The following is a 21,901-nucleotide window of genomic DNA, read 5'->3' as shown; positions in this document are numbered from 1 at the left end:
TCTCGAACTCAAGCAGTCTCTCCTTAATCTTTCTGACTTCTCGTTGGATGTCGTTGGAACTGACTCCATCTGAAGTTGTCTCTTCGAAGATTATGAAATTTAGAAGTAAAGTTTTGACGATCCAAGTTTACTGGATCCTCTAACTTAAAGTTGAACTAACTGTGGACAAACATTGAAACGACTTACCGAAATGTGAACGGATTGAACACCATGTCGGCTCAACTTGATCGTTTCGGCCTGCGAAAACTGCCCTAAAGCACGCGGAACTCTTCTGTTTTTCCTTCACCACTTCAATTGTACGCGAGGCACGAGTTTTCCATCGGCGTATTCGTGGATAGAGCGCACTAAAACGACTTAATTCTGTTCGTCCGGTCCTTCCGAGACACCTGTAAGAGTGTCGGACAAACTGCGGGCAGACGACAGCAATCGTTATTTACCTTCTCACGTACCCCAACTGTTATTCGCCGGCGCATTCCTATCATCCGGAAATTCTCCTACTGACACCTGTACTGGCACTTCTGTGTGCGCTGACGTCACGAGCGACGTAGCACCTAACACCGGCGGCATAACGTGCGAGGCGAACTTTTTTTTTTTTAACCCACCTTTTTCGTCGTTCGTCGCTTTGTTTACCAAACTCTTTGGCATCGCCTCCGTCCGCGCTGCCGCGGCGGCACGAACCGGCACAACGCATTCTTGCGGTGGGACTTGTGACAGAAACTTTCGATCGCACGAGTTTCGCTCCTGCCGGAAGGACGACGGAACTGTACGAAAGGCAATCGTGTCGTGGGTGATTCCGGAGAACGATGACAGTCGATCGGAAGGAGTTCATATTTCGGCGTGGTGAGTAAGCGAACCTACGACGGAAGTCATTTTTGCTGACAGGTCACGTTGATCAGCTCCGGCTAGTTGCGATGCCGAATTCCGTCGAGTAGATTGTTCGCTCGGAAGATTTAAAAAATCTGAGAAATGCGGCAGCTTTTGAAATCGAGACAGCAGAATCCACCGAAGAGAAGACAGTTATCTCTGAAACGGCCGTCCGCGTAATGGCCTATTTCGAATAAAAAGCGGCGCTTTTTATTTGAGGTGCATGATCGAGGCAACTCGTGGTGATTTGTTTCGCATTGTGGGGGATGCGTTTTATGGAATTATTTAGTACGCTTTGAAATGAAACTGGATGATTAGACACGTTGTGATTTTAGGGTACTGTACCACGTGCTTCTGTTTATGAGATATAATGTAAAACTTTATTCCATAAATTTGTATTAATTTCAAATTACACTTTCCACCATCTTTTTATTTTTTTTTTTACTAGAAATCAATGAATGTATTTTTGAAATATTGTGCGCTGTTAGTTATTGATCAATCACATGACGGAATCTTCTGCCGTAAGTTGACATCTCTCAACCGGCAACCTTTAAAATAAATAAAATGTTTATACTGCGGTAAGTAGAGGAATTTATAGCTGAAGAAGAGATTGAAGCCCTTGTGCATAGCACAGTTGGCAGAATCGTCATTATCCACACACTGCTTAGATATGACCCGAGTTCGAGTCCCGCCGATGAAGTGGAGAATTTTTATGGGCCGAGTTAGTCGGTCTCAGGCAGCATGGTTTGGCTTTTTCTCCCGGAAACTCTGGTTTTCCTTCTAGCAAACAGAAAATCGACCACAGAACACCCAATTTACAGACAGTATACAAGGAGCAACATGGCCTTAGTCGCTGATGCTCCTAAAAACCACTACAGCAACAACAGTTTGAAATACAGTTCACAAATTCCAGCGTGTGTGTTTTTCATGGCAGGACTTCAGAAATATTTTTGGCAGAACTTTACGAGAGCTGTAGTGGACCGCTTACGAAGTTCTACCACGGTTATACAGTTGGAATGTGCTGTGTACAAAATCATCGGGTTCAATTGCATAATTGACTGAAATGATTGGTCTGGCTGCAGATTTAATAGATGTTTCGGCTTTCACTTTTAAGATTATTTGGTCGTTTTTTTCCAGCAGAAGTTGCGTTCGTTGTCTTGAAAGAAGCGACCAAACAGACAATATCGATGAGTGGCCCAGCTCTATCGTACTCGAAAAATCATGTGGTATTTTATTTGCGTAATAATGCCACACTCCATATCGGCTCTTTTCCAATTCATTAATTCCTAATTTCGAAATTAGACGAGAAATAGTACTAATATTAGCAAGACCAGCAAATAACAACAACAGAAGTTACACTGTTGTTGTTGTTATCACGCCTTAGCATCCATGGTCATGTTGCGCAGTATGTGAGTACAAGTAGTGTCAGATTTCGGCAGGGCAGTGCAAAGGTTATTTGGGACCCGGATGCAAAAGGGGGGTTAAGGGGGCTGGTTTATTTATGTTGACACTCTGATGGCTCCCTCGATTGGGCCCCCTATGTTGGGGATCCTGGTGCGGCACATCAAATGCATCCCCGTTTTCCGGCCCTGGATTTTGGCATAAACCAAATAAGTTATGCCTTGGGGTTTGTTTAACCGAGGGGAGGATGATGGCTGTCTCCTTTTGTAAGGATAACATTCCAATGATACATATTTTGGGGCTTCCTCCATGGCACGATTTTCTTCAGATCGGAACAGAACAACAGCCGGTTGAGCAACAAAAGCGTAAAACAGAGTTGAATTTATCTTCTGCAATTATAACAGCGCCTTATAACGCCTTAGTCCATAAGGCGTTGTCGTATCGTGTCTGTACACTGCATGAAATACGAGCCCAATTTGTCTGTTTGAGGGATGAAAATATCACAAAACATATCCTAATCTCAGTTTTGAACAGACTTCAGAGTTTCTCGGTGTTATCTGATATCCAAACAGGGACCTTACACCACGATGTCTCCTCCTTTGAATCAGCGTTTACAGATTATCCTCCGCCGCGAATTACGGACTCTCCACAGGTAAATCCCCGTACGACAGCTGACACCTACTAATACGTTCCATGTTTACTCGCATGCTCCACATTTTGCTGGGACAGCATCGGGAACGGACTAATAACCTCTCTTCGCTCCTACCTCGCTTCCCCGTGGAAAACGTGTTCAGAGAAGGATGTCAGCAAGTCGATCCGGTCAGACAACAAGTGGGGGGAGAAGAAACCCCCCCACATATATCTTCCGTCCTATTTGATCTAGCACTTCATGCATTGACTAGTGTATTAGTAGGTCAACAGAATTGATGGTTTGAAGTGCTTTTTTTTCCTCTTCAATATCTCTACCGATGTCTTTAGCGAGCTTAGAGTCCAATAATTTCAGGAAGCGCTCCAACTGTGGTAAACGAAATCATAAATACAACTCGAGCTAAAAGCTAGGGGGAAAAGAGTTCCAAATTCCCTATCGTTGTGGCGGCCCTGGATAAAGAGACTCTTTTGATGAGGATATGGTGCTCGCAGTCCTCTTGGAAATGTAATCCAAGCAGTTGTTTACGGTCTTGTAATTAAATCCACCGTGTGCTGAGGTGACCTTCACCAACGCGCGCAGGTCACTTGTTGGTATGCATATGCCCGGCGCATTATGTACCCGACCGTAGTCCATATTCGAAATCACCTGCCTGGGTTCGTTTTATCTGTTTTAGAAGGCGTCAGAAATGCCAGGATGAAAAGCAGTTGAGAAAGAGGATATTTTTTGATTTATTTTAATCGGACGTGAACGTTGTGGCCAGTGGAAGGTTGTCGCACACTTTGAGTTAAATAATATTGTTTTAATCTTTTTTTATAATACGTTATGTATTTATATATTTTAAATAATAATATTGTTTTAGGGGTATAGTCCGGCCAACATAAAACGCCTTTTCCACACACACGCTTATTTCATGGGCAGATAGTATTTTTTCTCTTTTCTAATTTAATTTCATTGTTTCTATTCTTATATTGCGTGGTTAATTTTATATTAATGTCTTTAATCGAATAAATCATTAATATTTTATCATCTTATAGCTCTTTAGAATTGATATGTTAACCGAAACACGAAGTTTTTTTGGGTTTGATGTTCATATTTAACTGAATATTAACATCAAATAAATAACTGAAATAATAGGGAAGTCTTTGCTTAAGAAAGGTACTAGTGGGGGGATATAATCCCACACGAAGTTCATTCTTTCTCAGGTAATTGAAGTGGTTGAAACGGAAGTTAAAGCTCAAGCAATGAGTGATAACAACAGAGCTTAAGAAAGGCGATTATCACGTGATGGGACCCAACTCAGTACTGAATTCATACGCTAAACAAGGGATCAGGCGAACGTTAAGAAGAAAGTAGACCGGAAATTAAGCTGAAATCAATAAAGACAATGTGGGCCACAGAGTAGTAAGATATGTTACTGCTCTGTGATACAGGCGGCCATCACCTACATCATCGATCGACCCTACCCTGGTTCCTTTTGTCGCGAAAGTATGAATGTAATTATGTGAGACATTGGTAGGGTAAATTGAGCGAAAGATCCAATAAGAAAATTCCACAGGACAACTTTTATTCTTAGGACTTTCCATCATAGCGCTTTGAACTTTCGTTCAGGTGCGTCCTACATAAGGTACTATACATGTCTATACATAGCGCTCTGAGCAAAGCATCAGAGCCAGCAAAGATCCCAACCCAGCTGGTTAACCAGTGGCGAGCAGTTCTTGCAGAGTTCTCACCCCTGGAGGTTGGAGATCATCAGTTGACAAGTCCGAGCGAGACGTAGTAGATCAATAGTCTAGTCCAGTGAGCAATCGGTCCGGGTGTGTCATTATAGATGGTGAAATTTCAGGTCAGTATCTTTGTGGATCAATGTTTGTAGTAGAGTCTGCGGTTGTTATGAATATACAGCACAATTAATATGGGCAGCGAAGTCTGTTTATATGGGGTATAAAAGTTTGTGGGATGCAGTCCAGTCCAGGTGGTTCTCTTCGAATACTGTTTGTCACGTCCACGTGGATAAGGCAGATATATCCTCTATTAAGACAGAATCCCAGGGGAATTCATTCAGGGTTATATGGTGTTGTTCAGCATCAAATGACTTTGATGACGACTTTGTTGCCATAGTGCGAGAAAGTTTTCCCTGGAATCTAACAGAGGGTGCCTCTGGCAGTAAACTAACTTCAGTTAGCAACTGAAGTGGTTGCCGAAGATCGGCATGTTTTGGAGATTCTAGTAGTATGTGTTCTGCCGTTTCTGGGAGCCACAGGTGCAATAGGGGGTTTGAGAGAGGTGAAAGCTGTGCAGCTTGGCATTCAGGCTACCGTGTCCAGTGAGGATATATGTCGTATATAGTCCTGGGTTGAACAAGGAGGGGAACCGTTTATTAAGCTCCCTTACTGTATGGATGAAGGGGAATGTGGTTCTACCAAGTAGCCCGTTGTTCCAGTTCTGCTGCCAAATTTGGCCAAACTGGGCACGGATCCTCCTCATTTCAGTCGCCGGGACGACAGTCAGGTGCAAAGAGACTCCATTTATTTCTGCTGAATTACCGGCAGTTTTTAGGAGACCGTGCGCATCCTACTATGTTGCATTTTCCACGGACAGAAACGGGAATCTTCCAAGACGATAATGCGCCGTGTCATCAGGCCCACACTATCGCGAGAGGTTTGAGGAACACAGTGAAGATATCACCCATTTTGATTGGCTTCCAAATTCGCCTGACCACAATCCTGTTGAACACCTGAGATTTTTAGGAACGGGAAGAGAGGCGTATGGACACACGCAACCGTCATCTTATGTGCCATTGTGTAAAGCCTTTCAGGCAGTATGGCTGCAGATCCAAATGGACGTCTTCAGACATCTAGTGGAGTCAATGCCTAGACGAATATCGGCTGCTATTGTTGCCTAATACAGTATTAGGTTGGTGGTCAGAATTCAACGAGTGTATATACTAATGCGTTTTATTAAATTTGTTTGTTGTCTTAACGTGTGCAAACAAGTGGAGGGTGCAGGGGACGAAACTACATCCTTAATGATCTCTACCAGTGGTCTAATGATAACAAATTAATAATAAATCCTAGTAAAACAAATGATTTTTAAAACTCACCTAGACCATAGAAGACCACCACACATTAAAATTAATCAAATATAGCTACCATTAGTGAAAGGAAATAAATATCTAGGAATTGTGCTAGACAATGAGTTAAGCTTTCTCCCTCATTTCATACGTCTTGCGCAGAAAATTAAAAGTTCTCAGGAACGATAATTAGAATTTCAAGAGCAGATTGGGGTCTTTCTAGAAAGAAAAACTTTACTTTTGTATTGCAAAGCAGTGTTCTTACCTATTGTCACATACGCAGCAGGAGCCTGGTTCTATAGAGCTAGAATAGTAAGTTTGCAAACAAGTTACAGACGATACAAAGATCAATATTAGTTGTCGTCCATCGTGCTTGCAGAACAGTACCAACTGCAACATTGCAAGTATTAACTGGAAAAATACCACTGGATTTATGTTATTTTCCGAGAATTATGCTACAGAATTAAAAGGGAGATACAACTATATATCTAAATATACAGCTCAATTTAGAGGCCAATCCAAAGATAGAGAAGAAAAGTGTTGGAACGAACTGATTAAACTATGGCAGACCAGATGGGACAGTTCCTCAACGGGAGTCGTAACAAGAAGTTTTATACCACAAGTAACATATTTAAACGGAAAAGATGCACTTTAGTCAAAGCTTAAGTAACATATTTACTTAATAAGTCGACAAGAACATGGTTTTCTCTGGGAATGGAAACTTCATATATTATAACAGGACACGGGTGCCTCAATGCAAAATTATTCCAACTCTGACTACACATACAGATTTATGGGGTTGTGGAAAACTGGAAGCATGTACTTTACGACTGTCCATATTATTATGATTTACGATTGCAAATGCAGAGCTGTGTTTCTAATTTACATCCTGGGGAAGAAGAGAATCTTCTCTCCACCCGAGCAACTTTTCAGAAATTGCAAGAATTTGGTAAGGAAGTATTTAAAAGAAGATGACAGGCGGTTCGCTGAGATTCTGAGAGTAACAATTAGTACTGTAGTGGGAATCGGAAGAAGACTCCCCCCCCTCCTTTTTTTTGTCCGGCTGCTGCTTTAATGGGATAGAAACCTTTTTCACAGAAGGTTGTCAGCAAGTGCCATTCTCGTGAGCAAGGGATCGACAAAGTTCGCAAACGTGGTATATTCTAGTATCAGAGCAAACAGTTGATAATTCATGTCGTCGTCCTACCAAGGATTAGTGTCAAGTTCCAGAAGATTACTACTTTTACTTATAAATGTTATCATTAGAGTAATAATTCTCTTGGTGAGTTACATCACTTTTTATGACTCATACGGGAGTTGACAATGGCTGCCTCTATTATCTTTCCCCCTGCTCCGATGCTATAATGCCCTGTAAGGTCTCATCAAAAGTCCACGAAAGCGTACGTTTTCACCATGATTAGGGACACAGTGACCCTTAAGCCCAAACAAATAACGAAAACTATCTATCTCTATGTTATCGAAGTGACCTGTTTCAGTTTCGTTCATGGTTTCTGGGATTAGCCTTTTCTGAAATAAACTTTTCTCCCACTACTTCATGAACATTTGTTAATTTGAAAGGAATGTGACTGTGATGGTTGAAATATTGTTTGCTAAAAAGGCATAGTAAACTGTACAGTATATCTCCAACTTCCTTTTCTCCTCACAGATAGTTGCGATGGAACCAGAGTTGGAAATCACTTGATTGGAAAGATTTTTTTCAATGAATGTGAGTTGATATTGAAAAGTTCCGTTTTACAAGTTTGTGAGTTGCCCAAATATAGTATTGCTTTGTAGTCCTTTCTTAAATCATTGATTGCAACTTCTATCCTTTTTTTTTTTTTCCAACTTTGACATTGCTCTAGTACCATCCTACATTCATTTAATTCTTTCATTCACAATATTTGCAAAACTTTGGTTCCCTTATTAAATACATCCCGGTTAACATTTACTTTGATTTTCAGAAAAACAGGAACCTAACAGAATTTTAAAAACTGTTAATAAGAAAAATCTATGGGTTCTTACGGCATTTCTTCAACTGTTTCTAAAGCCTTTACTTTCCAGAATAAACTCCAGTTTCTTTTGTCACCCTTTTACAATTCTTATTTCAATTGCACTTTTTCTATACCATAAAACTTCGCTCATATCTAGCTTTATGCCTTAAAAGAAACATTTTTTCCCCATTAATTTTGTTGTATTACCCTTATTTCAATGGTTCAAGAACGTGGAGAAGATTCACTTAAAATATAATTTTTAAAGCGGTTACAAAACATGACATTTTAATTATAGACACAAGAGGCTTTTTGAGTAATACCCAACTCCTTTTATAAATCAAAATTCCTTCCCGAAGGATTAGAAATAAAATGGAGTAATCTGAAAGATAAGATCCAGTGATGGAGCAACTGTCAAGTGAATGATAAAAAAATCCTGACAGGACAAAAAATGCCCGTTCTCATTAACCGCGAGAGAAGTGTGTAGAATAGAAGGAACTTAAAATACCCCTAGCATGCACCAATACAGCAGCTAACACCAAGGAATTTACTTACTGTTCGATAGCAGATTATTGATCAGTTGACTTCTGTGTTTCACTCTAGCTGTGCTCCCTGATCACAAAGAACAAAAAACTACTCTGGATTACTTACTCTGTCCAAAAGGGGAAGTTAAAGCCCATATTATCCTTTCTTTAAGATGTTGTCACCGCATGAATATAACTTTCTCATGTCAGTACTGAAACTTAGCGTGGAAGGTGAAAGAGACATGGGTGGGAACAGTCCAATTTATTGAAATCGGATTGTGATTGGTCAGTTATTTTTTTTGAACGAGGTGTTCAGGGACGACAAGTTCACCGAGCCGTCTGATGTTAAGATAAAATCTAAACGCTAAATCTAAAATTTTTTTGTGTGTGTAGAACCAGTCTCTTTACTTTGAGATCGCTGTTAAACGCCAGTATCTAAAACTAGTTGATTAAACATGCTTAATTAAGTTTTGTGCTATAGGACTATATAAGGAGATTCTATTGTGGGTGATAGCTGTTTTTTTACACCAGAATAGACCTGAATTCGAACCTGTTGAGACGGGATGTCTTTTCCTGTTCTGTTTGACCTGTCAATTTCCTAACTGTGGTTAGTTTACTCGTTCTAAGAATTACTTCTTTCCCTCCCCCTCAGAAAACTCGGATTTTTCTCCCCTCAGAACGAGGGACCCCACCGCGCAGTTTACAAATGAAAATATACTGGGCCTCATAATTTTAGCAGTCTCTGAGCAGATACTAAATGTAATATTGGTGCAAATAATATAATGAATTTCACGGAATATCTTTATAACTTAAAGACCCTGTATATCACTGACAAGACACCATGAGCTACTCTTGCAGACGGTCTGCAAGAGTAGTTCATGGTGTCTTGTCAGTGATATACAGGAATTTTTCTAGCAGGGATAAGGAGGTGATTATCCCCTTGTATAAGGCAATGGTCAGGCCACACCTTGAGTACTGTATACAGGTCTGGAGGCCTCATTTTAAGAAGGATGTAGAGCTGTTGGAATGAGTACAGAGAAGGGCAACAATATTAGTGAATGGAACAAAGGGTTGCTCTTACGAAGAAAAGCTTAAGTTTTGCAGATTACAATATCTGGAGACTAGGCACCTGTGAGGTGTTCTGATTTAGGTGTATAAAGCCTTGAATGGTTTGAGCATGCTCAATGCTGATGGGATTCTTCCTCTTGCTCAGAATAATCACCTGAGAGGGCATAAATTCAAATTGAGGAAAGACAGATGTGCGGAAGTTTGCCTTTGACCAGCGGGTAGTTGATTGGTGGAATAGACTACCATCTTTTGTTGTGAAAGTTGATAGTCTAAATAAATTAAAGGCTGAGCTGGACAGGTATTTGGAACGAATTCGGAGCTTTTTTTTTTTGGCTGATGCTGCATAAGCTTGCTCTCTTGTATCGTGTGCCTCTGCTAATGTGTATGTACACGCTCATACACACACAGAAAAAAATTAATAAAATCGATATTATCCATAGAGTAGTAAGTTATTGCGCAATGGATTTAGAATTGAAAATAGAAAATTTATGAGAATGTGGGATGTTTTATTTTTTCCCTGTAAAGTTTACAGGTTAGTCGCCAGGTCAATTCTATTGCTTCAAGAAATGCTTCGAGCATATTTGCAATTTTGATTACTTTACTTTTGAAAATTGAGATCTGACGCCATCCCTGCAAACATGCATAGAAATGCATTTCCACGCACCTGTAACAAGACAGTCACGTACTTCGCCAGAAAAATTGCCGCATAGGAAATGCCAACAACAAGACCTAATGCAGCAAACTTCCCCCTCCTTTCCCCATCAAGCACTTTATAATTTTATGCAGGAAAATTGGTAGTAAATTTGCTCGCCCGGAAATGGGACATTAAGCTTCCCAAGCATTGAGTTCGGAGCTGATTTTACGAACAGATGAAAATTGTTTTTTTGCCAAAATATGCGCTACAGCTGTTAGCAGATGTTATTACCACCTGTCTATATTCCAGAAATCGGAACTTCTTTATCTAAAATTAAATATTAAGCTGTATTATCGTTACATACTTCACGAAGTTGTCACGTGCTTCTGAAAAGCGTTATCTTAAATTCCATAACCAGTTTGTTTTCTTATGGCGATAATATTAGGTAAGTACTGTGGTAATATTTCTGTTTCTGCCATTTGTTATTTGCTTTATACCTATCGATGGGTGATGCTGGTTTTTTTCTCATCGGCATTTCACCCTTTGGTAAGGTGGAAGAAGCTAAATGGAGGTTACATTTTCATTGGATGGTAAGCGAGGCGAAGATGTTGACGAGGCAGTTCCTCTTTAAACAGATATTAAAATTAAACACGCTTTAATTATGAAATATTGTTTTAGTTTAAATTTAATGGTGGGGGAATTGAAAACTGATACTCTTTCAAACGATGTATGGAAGCAAATGTTTTTGATCTATAATTTGACCTTCAATAATTTAACATTTAATTAAATTCGACTCGTAATCTATTAATTTAATTAAACTTACTATTTCATACATTTATCTATTGATTCAAGGTGAGTAACTGCTCAAAACATTAAGGATTTCGACCAGTTCCTCAAAGCACCTTAATGCCCCTTCGAACGTCAGAATTTTAAGTAACCCAAAGTGAAGTACCCAAGCGAGTTAAAATGGATGGAACCGTGAAGTATGTTTGAATATACGAAAGCAATTCTATGTTCTTCTCCCTAAAATTACTGCCATTATTTGTTTCGCCATTCACTGCGATCAGTTCAGAGTTGAAGGTCGTCGGTACAATAATTATCAGCAAATGTCACATTCTTGTGACATCCTCTGAGATGAAAAGCAGTGGGATTTTCAAATGTTATCAGAAGAAATATTTATCAATAAGGAATATGCGATTGTTCCTGTAAAGAGAAAGACTATTTCAGTAAAAAGGTCAAGTAGTATTAGATGTTAGAGATAAAGATTTATAGAGAAACTAACAAGGCCTCTTTTTTGCTGATTTCGGAAACTTCGAGATTCACGTGAAAACGTCCCCTTCTCGGTGAAATTGATCTCAACTTGTTCAGTATCAAATTGGTGAAAAGAAGCATGGAGACTTGGCTAGAGTCAGTAGAGTGATTACATAATGTCCTTTGAATTATCCGTTATAATCCAGTAGACTATAACGGATAATATATCAGTTATGGGGGTGTATTATCTTCCGACAATTCTTATGCATGTCGCTGTTGTGATATTGAGTTACTCGCTTCCAAACACGACATGTCCTCCCTCCCTTTTGGGGGGGGGGGACGTTCCGCCACATGGCACTGTGTTTATCACACCAAATACCAAAGCAACTCTTGCCTAAGTGAGTTTGTTTTTCTTGAGTAGTTTTGGGGTAAGGATAGTTGGAAGTGAAGCATATCGTGATGCTACTAGTAGTGGTGACCCCCGACGACAAGAATCAAACCCAAATCTTTTTGAAGATAAGTGGCGTAGCCATCATAAGGATGAATCCTATCTAATATTGAGCAATAGTGTAGGTACGTTGTAGAGACATTAAAGTGTATCAAAATAATTTATTAATTGTTTCGAAATTGCTTGATATTTTTGAACATCACAGTTATTTATTAAGACAATGTGGCATGTCACGGGACTTCAGGAAATCAGTCAGTCATAACGTAACCGGAGTCTAGTCTACGACTTCACTGTTTTATGAAACGTTTTTCTACGTGATATGTTAATGATAAATAAAAATTTTCAGACAGATCCAACAAAGTTTGCTATACCTTCTTAATAGTTTTCTCCTAGTAACTGCATCAATATTGTAATGTAACTGACGATTCTCTATAGTGTGATGAAAGGGTAGTTTGTTTTTTTTTTGGAATTTCTTGCTTTCTTGGCATTCCTTTTTAAGTTTTGTTCCAGCACGCCCACTTGCCAGTTCTCAGCCGTTGAATATTAGACAGGGACCGTTAACAAATTCTTGCGTTGTCTCTTATCGCACGTACCTTTCATGGACTTTGTCCAGACTTCCCTTTCAGCCTATTATAGAGAGACACAGATTTCAGTCGGTGCACTTGTAACAGCTCAGATTCAAAATGACTACATATCAGATGATACTGCAAATCATGGAGCAGACATGGTAAAACTCTGGAGAACTGGTAGAGGTGGGCGGGAGCTATATAAATTAAAACCATCGTAGGTCAATGAAACAAAGCCATTTTCAGACTTCTTTATTTGCGAAAGATACTTTATCGATGTCAGGATTTTTCTTGATTTTCATCCTGCACACTGGCTTAAAAACATCCAGTTTACAACGAAACATTGAGACCAGGTTACCTGCGCCTTGTCAATTATCCTAGAAGATAAATCATTGCATAGTTGCTAAACTGAACGCTGTAAAACTGATATATAATATTTGAAATTTTAATAATAAAATGGATATTTTTTTGTCTATAATGGACCAGTTTGGATTTCCTGAATTGGACTACCGATTCAGTAGATGAAAGACAATAACTTAAACTTAGGTACTGAATCATTGAAATAAGAGTAATCACAATTATACTTATTTTACCAAAATGTATATTATATTAATAATTTTATATGAATAAATAAAATTTTAGGCTATTATAATATTTATATTAGTATGATAGGTTTTTATGTTTGATCAATATATATACATATCCTTCATTGTTTTTATTTAATGTTTTCAGTTCTCTTCTATTAAATTATTTAATAAAAGAAGTTATTTTTTTTACCCGTTCAACTTAGGTTTGTATTGCAAATATTGTAAAATATATTTTAAAAGAATTTAATTTTTTTAAAAATTATGATAAAATAATTCTTAAAAATATAGTTTAAATTTTTATGAATAGTATTATAAGCTAATAACCGATTATACCTGGTTGTCAGCTTAGTGCAGAGATTTACAATATTTTATACTTTGTACCCAAAAATATTACATAAATTTCACGCACGTTCAAGTGCAAATAAAGATTGTCATAAAAATTAGATAACTATACAGACTTTTATAAACTATGTACTTCAATCTCAATGACTGAAATAAAATACGCTTCATACCTGGATTAGTGTATTAAAAAGAATTAAGGAGAAATTAATTCATGGCTCTCAATCATAAAAAAAATCAGCAAGTATTATTCAAAATTAATGATCCAACCTTTTCCTTACGTGTAATGCATTGTTAATTTAATACTTATGTTAATATAATAAACTTTGTAGTTGAGCTTTTTCCTCATACAGGGAATCCCGAAATGAAATTAGTGAACGACGCTACCATACACTTAATTGTGCTGCCATCTATGAAAATACACAGGAACTATGGAATCGAAATTTCACTGCTCTATATAGGATTTAATAGCTTAGTGGAGAAAAGTCGGATTGGAAGAATTTATTAAAAGTCAAAGAATAATTAATATTAATAACGATTTCTTAATACAGTGGGCCGTGTCATCTAAAAATAAATTTTAATTTGAGGTTCAGATCTCTCTCTCGTCACGGGGGCCAAGCGCTATAGTGATCAAGCGATTTTCTAAGTGATTTCTAGAGCCTTTTCTCAAAGATAATTCTGTTTCAGTTATAAAAGTTTTTACTTTTCTATTAATTAATAAGCAACTTAGTCTTACAAATCGTAAGCAAGTCTCAGAAAAGGAGAAACGCCTTTAAATTAACGTACTAACTTTTATACGGCTTGGTCACTCTAGCAGCACAGTTCCTACCTCCCCATGGCGGGGCCGGTAACCTGGGTGAAGAAATCCACTCCCCAGGGCTGAAAGGAGCAAAGATGGATAACAATATTTATCCACCTTTAAAGCAATTGAGCTCAAGACGAGACACAAATGACAATGAAAGTGACTTCTCTCAACCCAAGAGGTTGAGACCAACCCCTCAAGGAGATACCATCATTCCTCGTTCTACACTCTCAGACCAGCCTCTGAGTAAGTTATCACCATTCCTTGTTCAGAAATGTATTGAGTCTGCTGCAGGCTCACCTAAAACGGCAAGGCGACTCCAGTAATGGTAGAGACCATGAAATCCCAACATTTTGCAAAGTTATTAAAGCTGACTACCTTTGGCGGGCAACCAATAAAAGTTGCTCCCAATGTCACTCAACTCCTCGAGTGACATTGGGAGTAATTGCAAAATGGATGGGACTTATTAAATGTATCAGAGGAGGAAATAGTCTGAGTTCGTGAACAAAGTCATCCAAGCAAGGAGAATTCCGACTCGGAAAGACTATTCTTGTTCCCACAAGGAGTGTAATCCTCACTTTCAGCTCTTCTACCCTACTAACATATGTAAAAGTAGGCTATCTTTATTGCCGTGTCAGTCCTTACATCCCGAACCCAATCAGGTCCGTTCGACGTGGGTACTTGTACGTGGTGAGGCGACCTCCCAGTGATGCTGCTGGTCTTCCAGATTAGCATCACTGGGATCTAACGTCCATATCTTCGGCCCTGAATGCCAAGCGTAGTGATTCGAGCGCCATTTCAGCGAATTTTCTAGCGTGCCATTTATTATAAAGAGCTTATTTTTTGTGTGAGTTTTTGCAATCTCCTACTGTATATATATTAATAACATTTAGCACATTAAAACTTACTAATACGGAAAGGAAAGTCACCTTTCTTTATATTAATCACTTACTAACCCTTTTTTCCGCTTGGTCAGTAGGTGGCACCGCTCCTGCCTCCACGTGGCGGGGCTGGAAACCTGGGAGGAAAAACTCACTCCCAGGGCAAAAAGAGCAAACAGCATGGATTCTGAAAAAGTCATAAAATCCTATAACATGGCCCAATCAACTCAAGAACGTGAAGAAATTAGTACAAACATGGCCAAAAGACAAAAAACCGATATACTGTAATATGAGATACCCGCTCCAAAGTATCTCATCATCCATTCTATGTGCCAACAGTCCACAGGAAAATTATCCCCTTTCCTGATAACAAAAATGTCTGGAAAGCACAGCTGAAACTCCAAAAGCAGTAAAAAGATTAAAATCAGGCGACCTACTAATTGAGACTGGCAATATACGACAGTCAGAGCAACTAATGAAAACGTCCACTTTTGGCGGAATCCCAGTATCAATTACACCCCATAATACTTTAAACACCTCGCAAGGAGTAATCTCTGAATGGGATTATTCCTTTACTCAATATAACAGAAGAAATATTACAAGAAATAAAACCCAAGGAGTCATTCATGTTAAAAGAATAACGGTCAAAAAAAGACATGACATGGCGTTTCGACATATTAAAAGATCTACATTCTCTTGGCCTGAGAGGAAATTTGCCATATTTCATCCAAAATTTCTTACAACAAAGAAACTTTCAAGTTCGTAATCGGGGAACTGTTTAAACTTTGTCTAGGAAGAAGGAATCCCTCAAGGGTCTGTTTTCAGCGCCACTCTATTTGCAATTAGAATTAATCATTTAACTGAACTCATTCCAAAAACAGTGGACTCATATCTTTATGCCGATGATCTCACAATCTCCTGCCACTCTCAAAACATGAACTACATTGAGAGAATTGCAGATATCAATAAATCCGATCCAGATTTCAATGACACAAAACGGTTACAGACTGTCCAGCCAGAAATCGACTTCCATACACTTCTGTACCATACGTAAAATGCATCTTGATCCTGAACTCCAATTAGATAACCGTCCTATTACAATAGGAAGCATAATTCGTCTGCTTGGCTTAATTTTGACAGCAAGTTAAACTATCAAAAACACATTGAACATCTCCGGACAGCTTGTCAAAAAAAGAAAATGAACATGCTCAGAGCCTTATCAGCAAACCTGGGGAGCAGACCGTTACACCTTGCTTCACTTTTGTAGATCCATAATCAGATCTCGATTGGACTATGGCGCGCCTGTCTTCGATTCTGCTTGGGAAAGTGCTTTATCTCGCCTGAACCCTATTCAACATTCAGCTCTTAGAATAGCCCTAGGTGCGTTCAGAACATCTCCAGTGCAAAGTCTGTATGTAGAAGCCTATGATGCTCCTCTAAACATCAGAAGAAAGATGTTATTACTGAACAACGCAACCAAGATCCAAAGCCGGTCGACCCATCCTAATTGGTCAATATTTAATGATCCGCAACTCATGACCTTTTACAGAAACAAACCACAAGCAACTAGACCTGCAGGTATTAGGTTCATGGAACTAGCAAAAAACTGGAATATAAAACTTAATAAAGTCCACCAAGAGTCTATAGATCACGTTCCTCCGTGGTCTGTCATCATGCCGTCTTGTGACAATTATTTCCACCAATGGGGAAAACTCCTTAACGGATAATAACATCCAACATTTGCACGTATACAATGTTATCCTGACTTCTCTAAAATATATACTGATGGATCGAAGTCCGAGAGTGGAACAGGTGCAGCAGCTGTATTCCACGACACTACCATTTCAGTGTCACTTCCTACAGAATGCAGTAGTTACACCACTGAATTATATGCCATAAAGCTTGCTCTGGAAAATATTTTCCATCTCTCAATCGAAAAGAGCATAATCTACACAGACTCGCAAAGTGCCCTATCAGCAATGCAAAAGATTGTCATCTACTCATCCATTACAGCTCATCAGATCAAAGTTGATTCGTCTCAGAGATCATCGGCAAAAGGTTGTCTTCTGCTGGATCCCAGGCCATACTAGAATACCAAGAAACGAAATTGCAGATGCTGCTGCCAAGCATCCATCCAGCACAGTACCAATGAATTTTCTGGTCCCGTTCAGTGATTTCAAAATGCATATACGAAATATATGTAAGGAATGATGGACATTTCCGTGGCAAACGCATATACATAACAAACTCCTTGAAATTAAACCTGTACCGCAATTATGGGCCTCCAATTTCCGCACAAACAGACAAGAGATAGTCCTGGTGAGAACCCGAATAGGCCACACTCATTTGACCCATCTATTCCTGTTATCAGGTAATGACCCTCCACAGTGTTCGCACTGCCACAGGCCACTCACAATAAAACACTCCTGGAATGCATCTTGTATAACAACTCTCGTCTAATTTCATTCACTTCTCTCTCAACCTTAGAGGAATTGTCACTTAGCCATATCATAGGCGAAAATTCGAACCTTACAGAATTTCTTCTTTCTGAAACGAATAGGTTTATATAACCGTTTCTAACTGCTTCCATAGAAGCCAATAAAACTAGTATTAAATATTATGATAGGTGCAATATGGCCTTAGTCTTTGCACCAGAAAAATCCAAACACCAACATTTAATTTATTGCGTCGATCTCCAACTACAGCTAATCTAATTAGTTACAAGAAGCTAAGGGCAAAAGCGCGTTACGTTCAAAAGCAAGCCAAGAAAGAACCTTTGACTCTGTTCGCTTCTACTATCAATAGAAACACTGACTCCAGACTAATATGGAAGAAAATTAGGCAGCTTTCTGTGAAGTTTCGAACTGTTTCTTCTCCAATTCTTTCCTGCAATGGGCAAGAACTCTGCTCCTCTAGATATAGCCAATGCCTTTGGCAAAACCTTTGCTCAAGTCTCAGCTGCATCAAACTACACTTCGAAATTCCAGAAAATTAAGGCCACCACCGAACAGAGACCTATCAACTTTCGAACCTCACTATCACTTCCATATAATCAGCCTCTGCAATATTGTGAACTTTTACAGGCCATCAGAACAACACAAACAGTGCGTCTGGGCCAGATGGCATATATTATGTCATGCTGCAACATCTCTATGACAAATTTACAACTGCTTCTAGTCTTTTTTAACCGGATCTTCCTGAAAAATATTTATCCAACCTCTTGGCACAAAGCTACAGTTTTGGCGTTTTTGAAGCCTGGAAAAGATCCCCAGTCCTAATAGTTACAGGCCAATCTCTGTCAAGTTGCCTTGGTAAAATTCTTGAAAAAATGATCCACAGTCGACTCACTTGGATCATTGAAACTCAACATCTACTGAGTAATTGTCAACATGACTTTCGCAAAAACAGGTCCTCCTTAGATCTGTTGATCAAGGCTGAATCTGAAATTCGCAATGCCTTTGTGAAAAACGAACACCTTGTTTTGGTCTCCATCGATATAGAGAAGGCATTTGATACTACCTGGCGGTATGGCATTCTGTGACCTTCATACCTCTTGGTCTACAAGGCAATCTGCCCATATTTATTAGGAACTTCCTCAAGAGCCGATCTTTCCAGGTCAGATATCAAAATTCCCTTCCCTTTCTGCTACATTCTCGCTGGAAGAAGGAGTACCGCAAGGATCAGTATTGAGTGCAACCCTGTTTGCCCTTAGAATTGATTCTATTACAAAAGAACTTCCAAATACTGTAGAGGGAGCGTACCTTTACGCTGACGATCTCTATTTCTTGCCATTCTCAGATCATGAGAGCTATCGAAAGGCAATTACAGATGTCCCTCAATAAAGTACAAAAGTGGGCTGAGCTCAATGGATATCGTCTTTCCCAACAAAAGTTGCGATCCACTTTTGCAATCAACGCAAATTGCATACAGATCCTGAACTTCGGATTTCACATTCCACCATTCCGATTGCCAGCAATATCAAATTCTTGGGACTAATCCTGGACAGTAAGCTAAACTTCTTTGAGCATGTGAATTAATACGTACTACCTGTCTTAAAAAGATCAACATGTTAAGAGCTTTAACTGCCCTGTCTTGGGGAGCAGATCGTACAACTTTGCTGCTCTTATATAGAGTACTGATTAAATCCCGTCAGATTATTGTGCTCCAGTTTATGATTCTGCCCCAAGGAGTACTACGCTGGCTGGATCCTATTCAACATAATGCACTGCGGATTGCAATTGGTGCATATAGGACATCTCCAACTCATTCTATACATTGAAGCTCATGAACTCTCTCTGCATCTCCGCAGAAAAATGCTATTACTTAAATATGCAGCCAAAATACAGACTTTCTCTTCGCATCCTATTCAGCCATACCTTTGAAATAAGCTCCTTGAAATATCACAGAGTTGGAGTGTTCCTCTCCACACTAGGCAACAGATAAAGAATTACTCTCATCCACCATGGGCAACCTTTCCTCAACTGACCTGTGATACTTATTTTCTTCAATGGGGAAAGAATCGTCTACCGGCACCGACTGTGCAACAACTCCATGCTAGCCATATTCAAACCTATGCTGACTTCTTGCCAATATATACGGATGGTTCCAAATCTTTCAACTGTTGGATCAGCAGCGTTTCCCTCTGCTATCATATCAGCTTCTCTTCCACCTGAGTATAGCAATTTTTCAGCAGAACTGGACTGTATGCAATACAATTAGCTCTAGAAAATTTGACTCTACACCCTTCTGCAAAATATATAGTTTACACTGACTCTCTCTCAGCTCAATTAGAGCAGTGCAGAATCCCTCTGAAAAGAATCGCCATATTTTATTGAAAATCAGGAGTTTTCTATTGGAGATTTATCATCGTCAACAACTAGGAGTTTTGTTGGATTCCAGCACATTCAGGCATAAAAGGGAATGAAGTGGTTGATATATCTGCCAAACGTCCATCAACTGTAGACCTAACCTCTGTCCCTATTCCAGCGTCTGATTATACCTCAATTCAAGCAGCATGCCATGCACAGTGGACAGAGTTATGGCATAACCAACGAATAACAAACTTTTCCAGTTGAAAAAAGTCCCAAAGTTCTGGCACTCGAACAATCAGACAGTGCGGCGGGAAGAAATGGTACTCACACGAATTAGAATAGGACACACCCATCTCACTCACTTCCATCTACTAATGGGCGATGATCCTCCTCAGGGTCCACATTGCTTAGAACATCTAACAGTCAAACATATTCTAATTGATTGTCCTCATTATCAACAACATCGAGCTTCAATACTTTAAAATCTGGCTAATCTTGGAGAACCATTGACACTACATCATATCATTGGAGAGGACGCAAATGTTAACGAACTTTTCTGCTTTTTAAAACAAGTTGGAGCGTATCATCTTTTATGAATAGGTATCAGAACTGAAATTAATTTAAACTGGCTTCATTGTTGTTATTTTCTAATATTCCTACGAAGAGGAACACTATAGCCATAGCAGCTAATGCGCCAATAAACATCCATACCACACACACACACACACACACACACACACACACCACCAGCTCTATTCTCTCTGCGTTTGAAACTCATGCAGAGCTTGTAGTCACCTATGTAGATCTCGAAGCAGCTTTCGACTCAATAAACGCTCCTGCAATGCTGAAGCTACTTTCAGACCATTATCAAACCAAGGGAGACCCTCTACAGTTCCTCACTTCACTCCTTCAAAATAGAATAATCCGGCTTACTGTCCACGGCCAAACATACGAGCGATGTGTCTCTTCAGGCATGCCTTTGTTATTTTACATCTTGACATGGTGACCTAAGTACTTAGGTCAGTGAAAATTAATTTTTTTATATATCACCTGGTTTTGGCGCATTATAGCCTTAGTTGCTAATGCGCCAATAAAACCCAACAACCAACCAACTGTCTGTTCAGGCGTGCCACAGGGTGGTGTCTTATCTGGGCTCTTGTTTACAGCGGGTATCTCGCCGCTTGTTGAGTCCAGGCATGATACTCTATGTTATGCTGATGATATGAAACTCCTCACACTGATTTCTCCTCATGATGATCTTCTCATGATAACAGCATCAATTAACAATATACTCCTGGAATTTGCAAACTACCTCAACCAGTTTGGACTAAAAATAAATCCAGAAAAGTCTGAATTTATGATATTCTCATTAAAGAAAACGTCTTCCTACATCCAGCCAACACTATGCAATTCCCTTATTCCCATCGTCAAGAAACACTGATTTGGGGGTTATTTTTGATCCTAAGCTCTGCTTTGATCCAAAGCAGAGCATAGGTAACCACATGGAAAAGTTGCTCACCAAGGCAGCTCGACTCCAATGGATGACCAAACAGCATTTGTATTATATTAATGAAGTAACGACCACCAGAAGATATAAAAAGCACAGTATACCCTCCGCTTCTATATGCTGCAGACGTATAGGCATCTGCTGCCCCTATCACAATTCGACCACTCTTTTCTACTGAGTTTTGGCATTTAAAATGGGTCATAAACTTCTTCCACAGTTAAGGACAACTGAAATGGCCAGTTTTATAAAAAGTCACAGGCTTCCCACGCTGATTAGGGTGAAATGCCTTACCACAACTGTAAAAATGATCACTGGCAAGATCTCGGCACCATCCTTCTGGGACCTGTGCTCTTGGAGTCCCTCAGAGCGACTCCAACTCTGTGCCCACATCTCAGCCGTCTCCACCTGTCCGATAGGTTTCTGCCATATCAGCTACTTTCATGTGTCCAGTCTTTGGATGTTGATCTTAAGTTTTCTTGTGATAGACGCTGCATCCTTAAATTTTACTACC

At 39.4% G+C, this 21,901-nt stretch overlaps 1 protein-coding gene across 2 annotated transcripts in view; it reads right to left on the bottom strand.

Annotated features, from left to right (window-relative positions):
• LOC150076540 (scoloptoxin SSD14-like) overlaps nucleotides 1-8,707 on the bottom strand; it is an 85,947-nt gene extending 77,240 nt beyond the window's left edge. The window contains exon 1 of one of the 2 annotated variants that reach the window (XM_090387797.1): nucleotides 8,624-8,707. In XM_090387797.1, the coding sequence (XP_090243923.1) occupies nucleotides 8,624-8,652 (29 nt within the window). In that variant the 5' untranslated portion in view covers nucleotides 8,653-8,707. Of the gene's footprint in view, nucleotides 1-186; nucleotides 456-8,623 lie in introns of those variants that run through there. The other variant, XM_090387798.1, reaches the window with a different exon arrangement.
• Nucleotides 8,708-21,901: the final 13,194 nt, after the last annotated feature.

The sequence above is a fragment of the Mastigoproctus giganteus genome, chromosome 13 (genome assembly GCF_048544385.1).
Source record: "Mastigoproctus giganteus isolate SK-2022 chromosome 13, ASM4854438v1, whole genome shotgun sequence".
NCBI classification, from domain to species: Eukaryota; Metazoa; Arthropoda; class Arachnida; order Uropygi; family Thelyphonidae; genus Mastigoproctus; species Mastigoproctus giganteus.
This window is presented reverse-complemented; position numbering and strand designations above follow the sequence as displayed.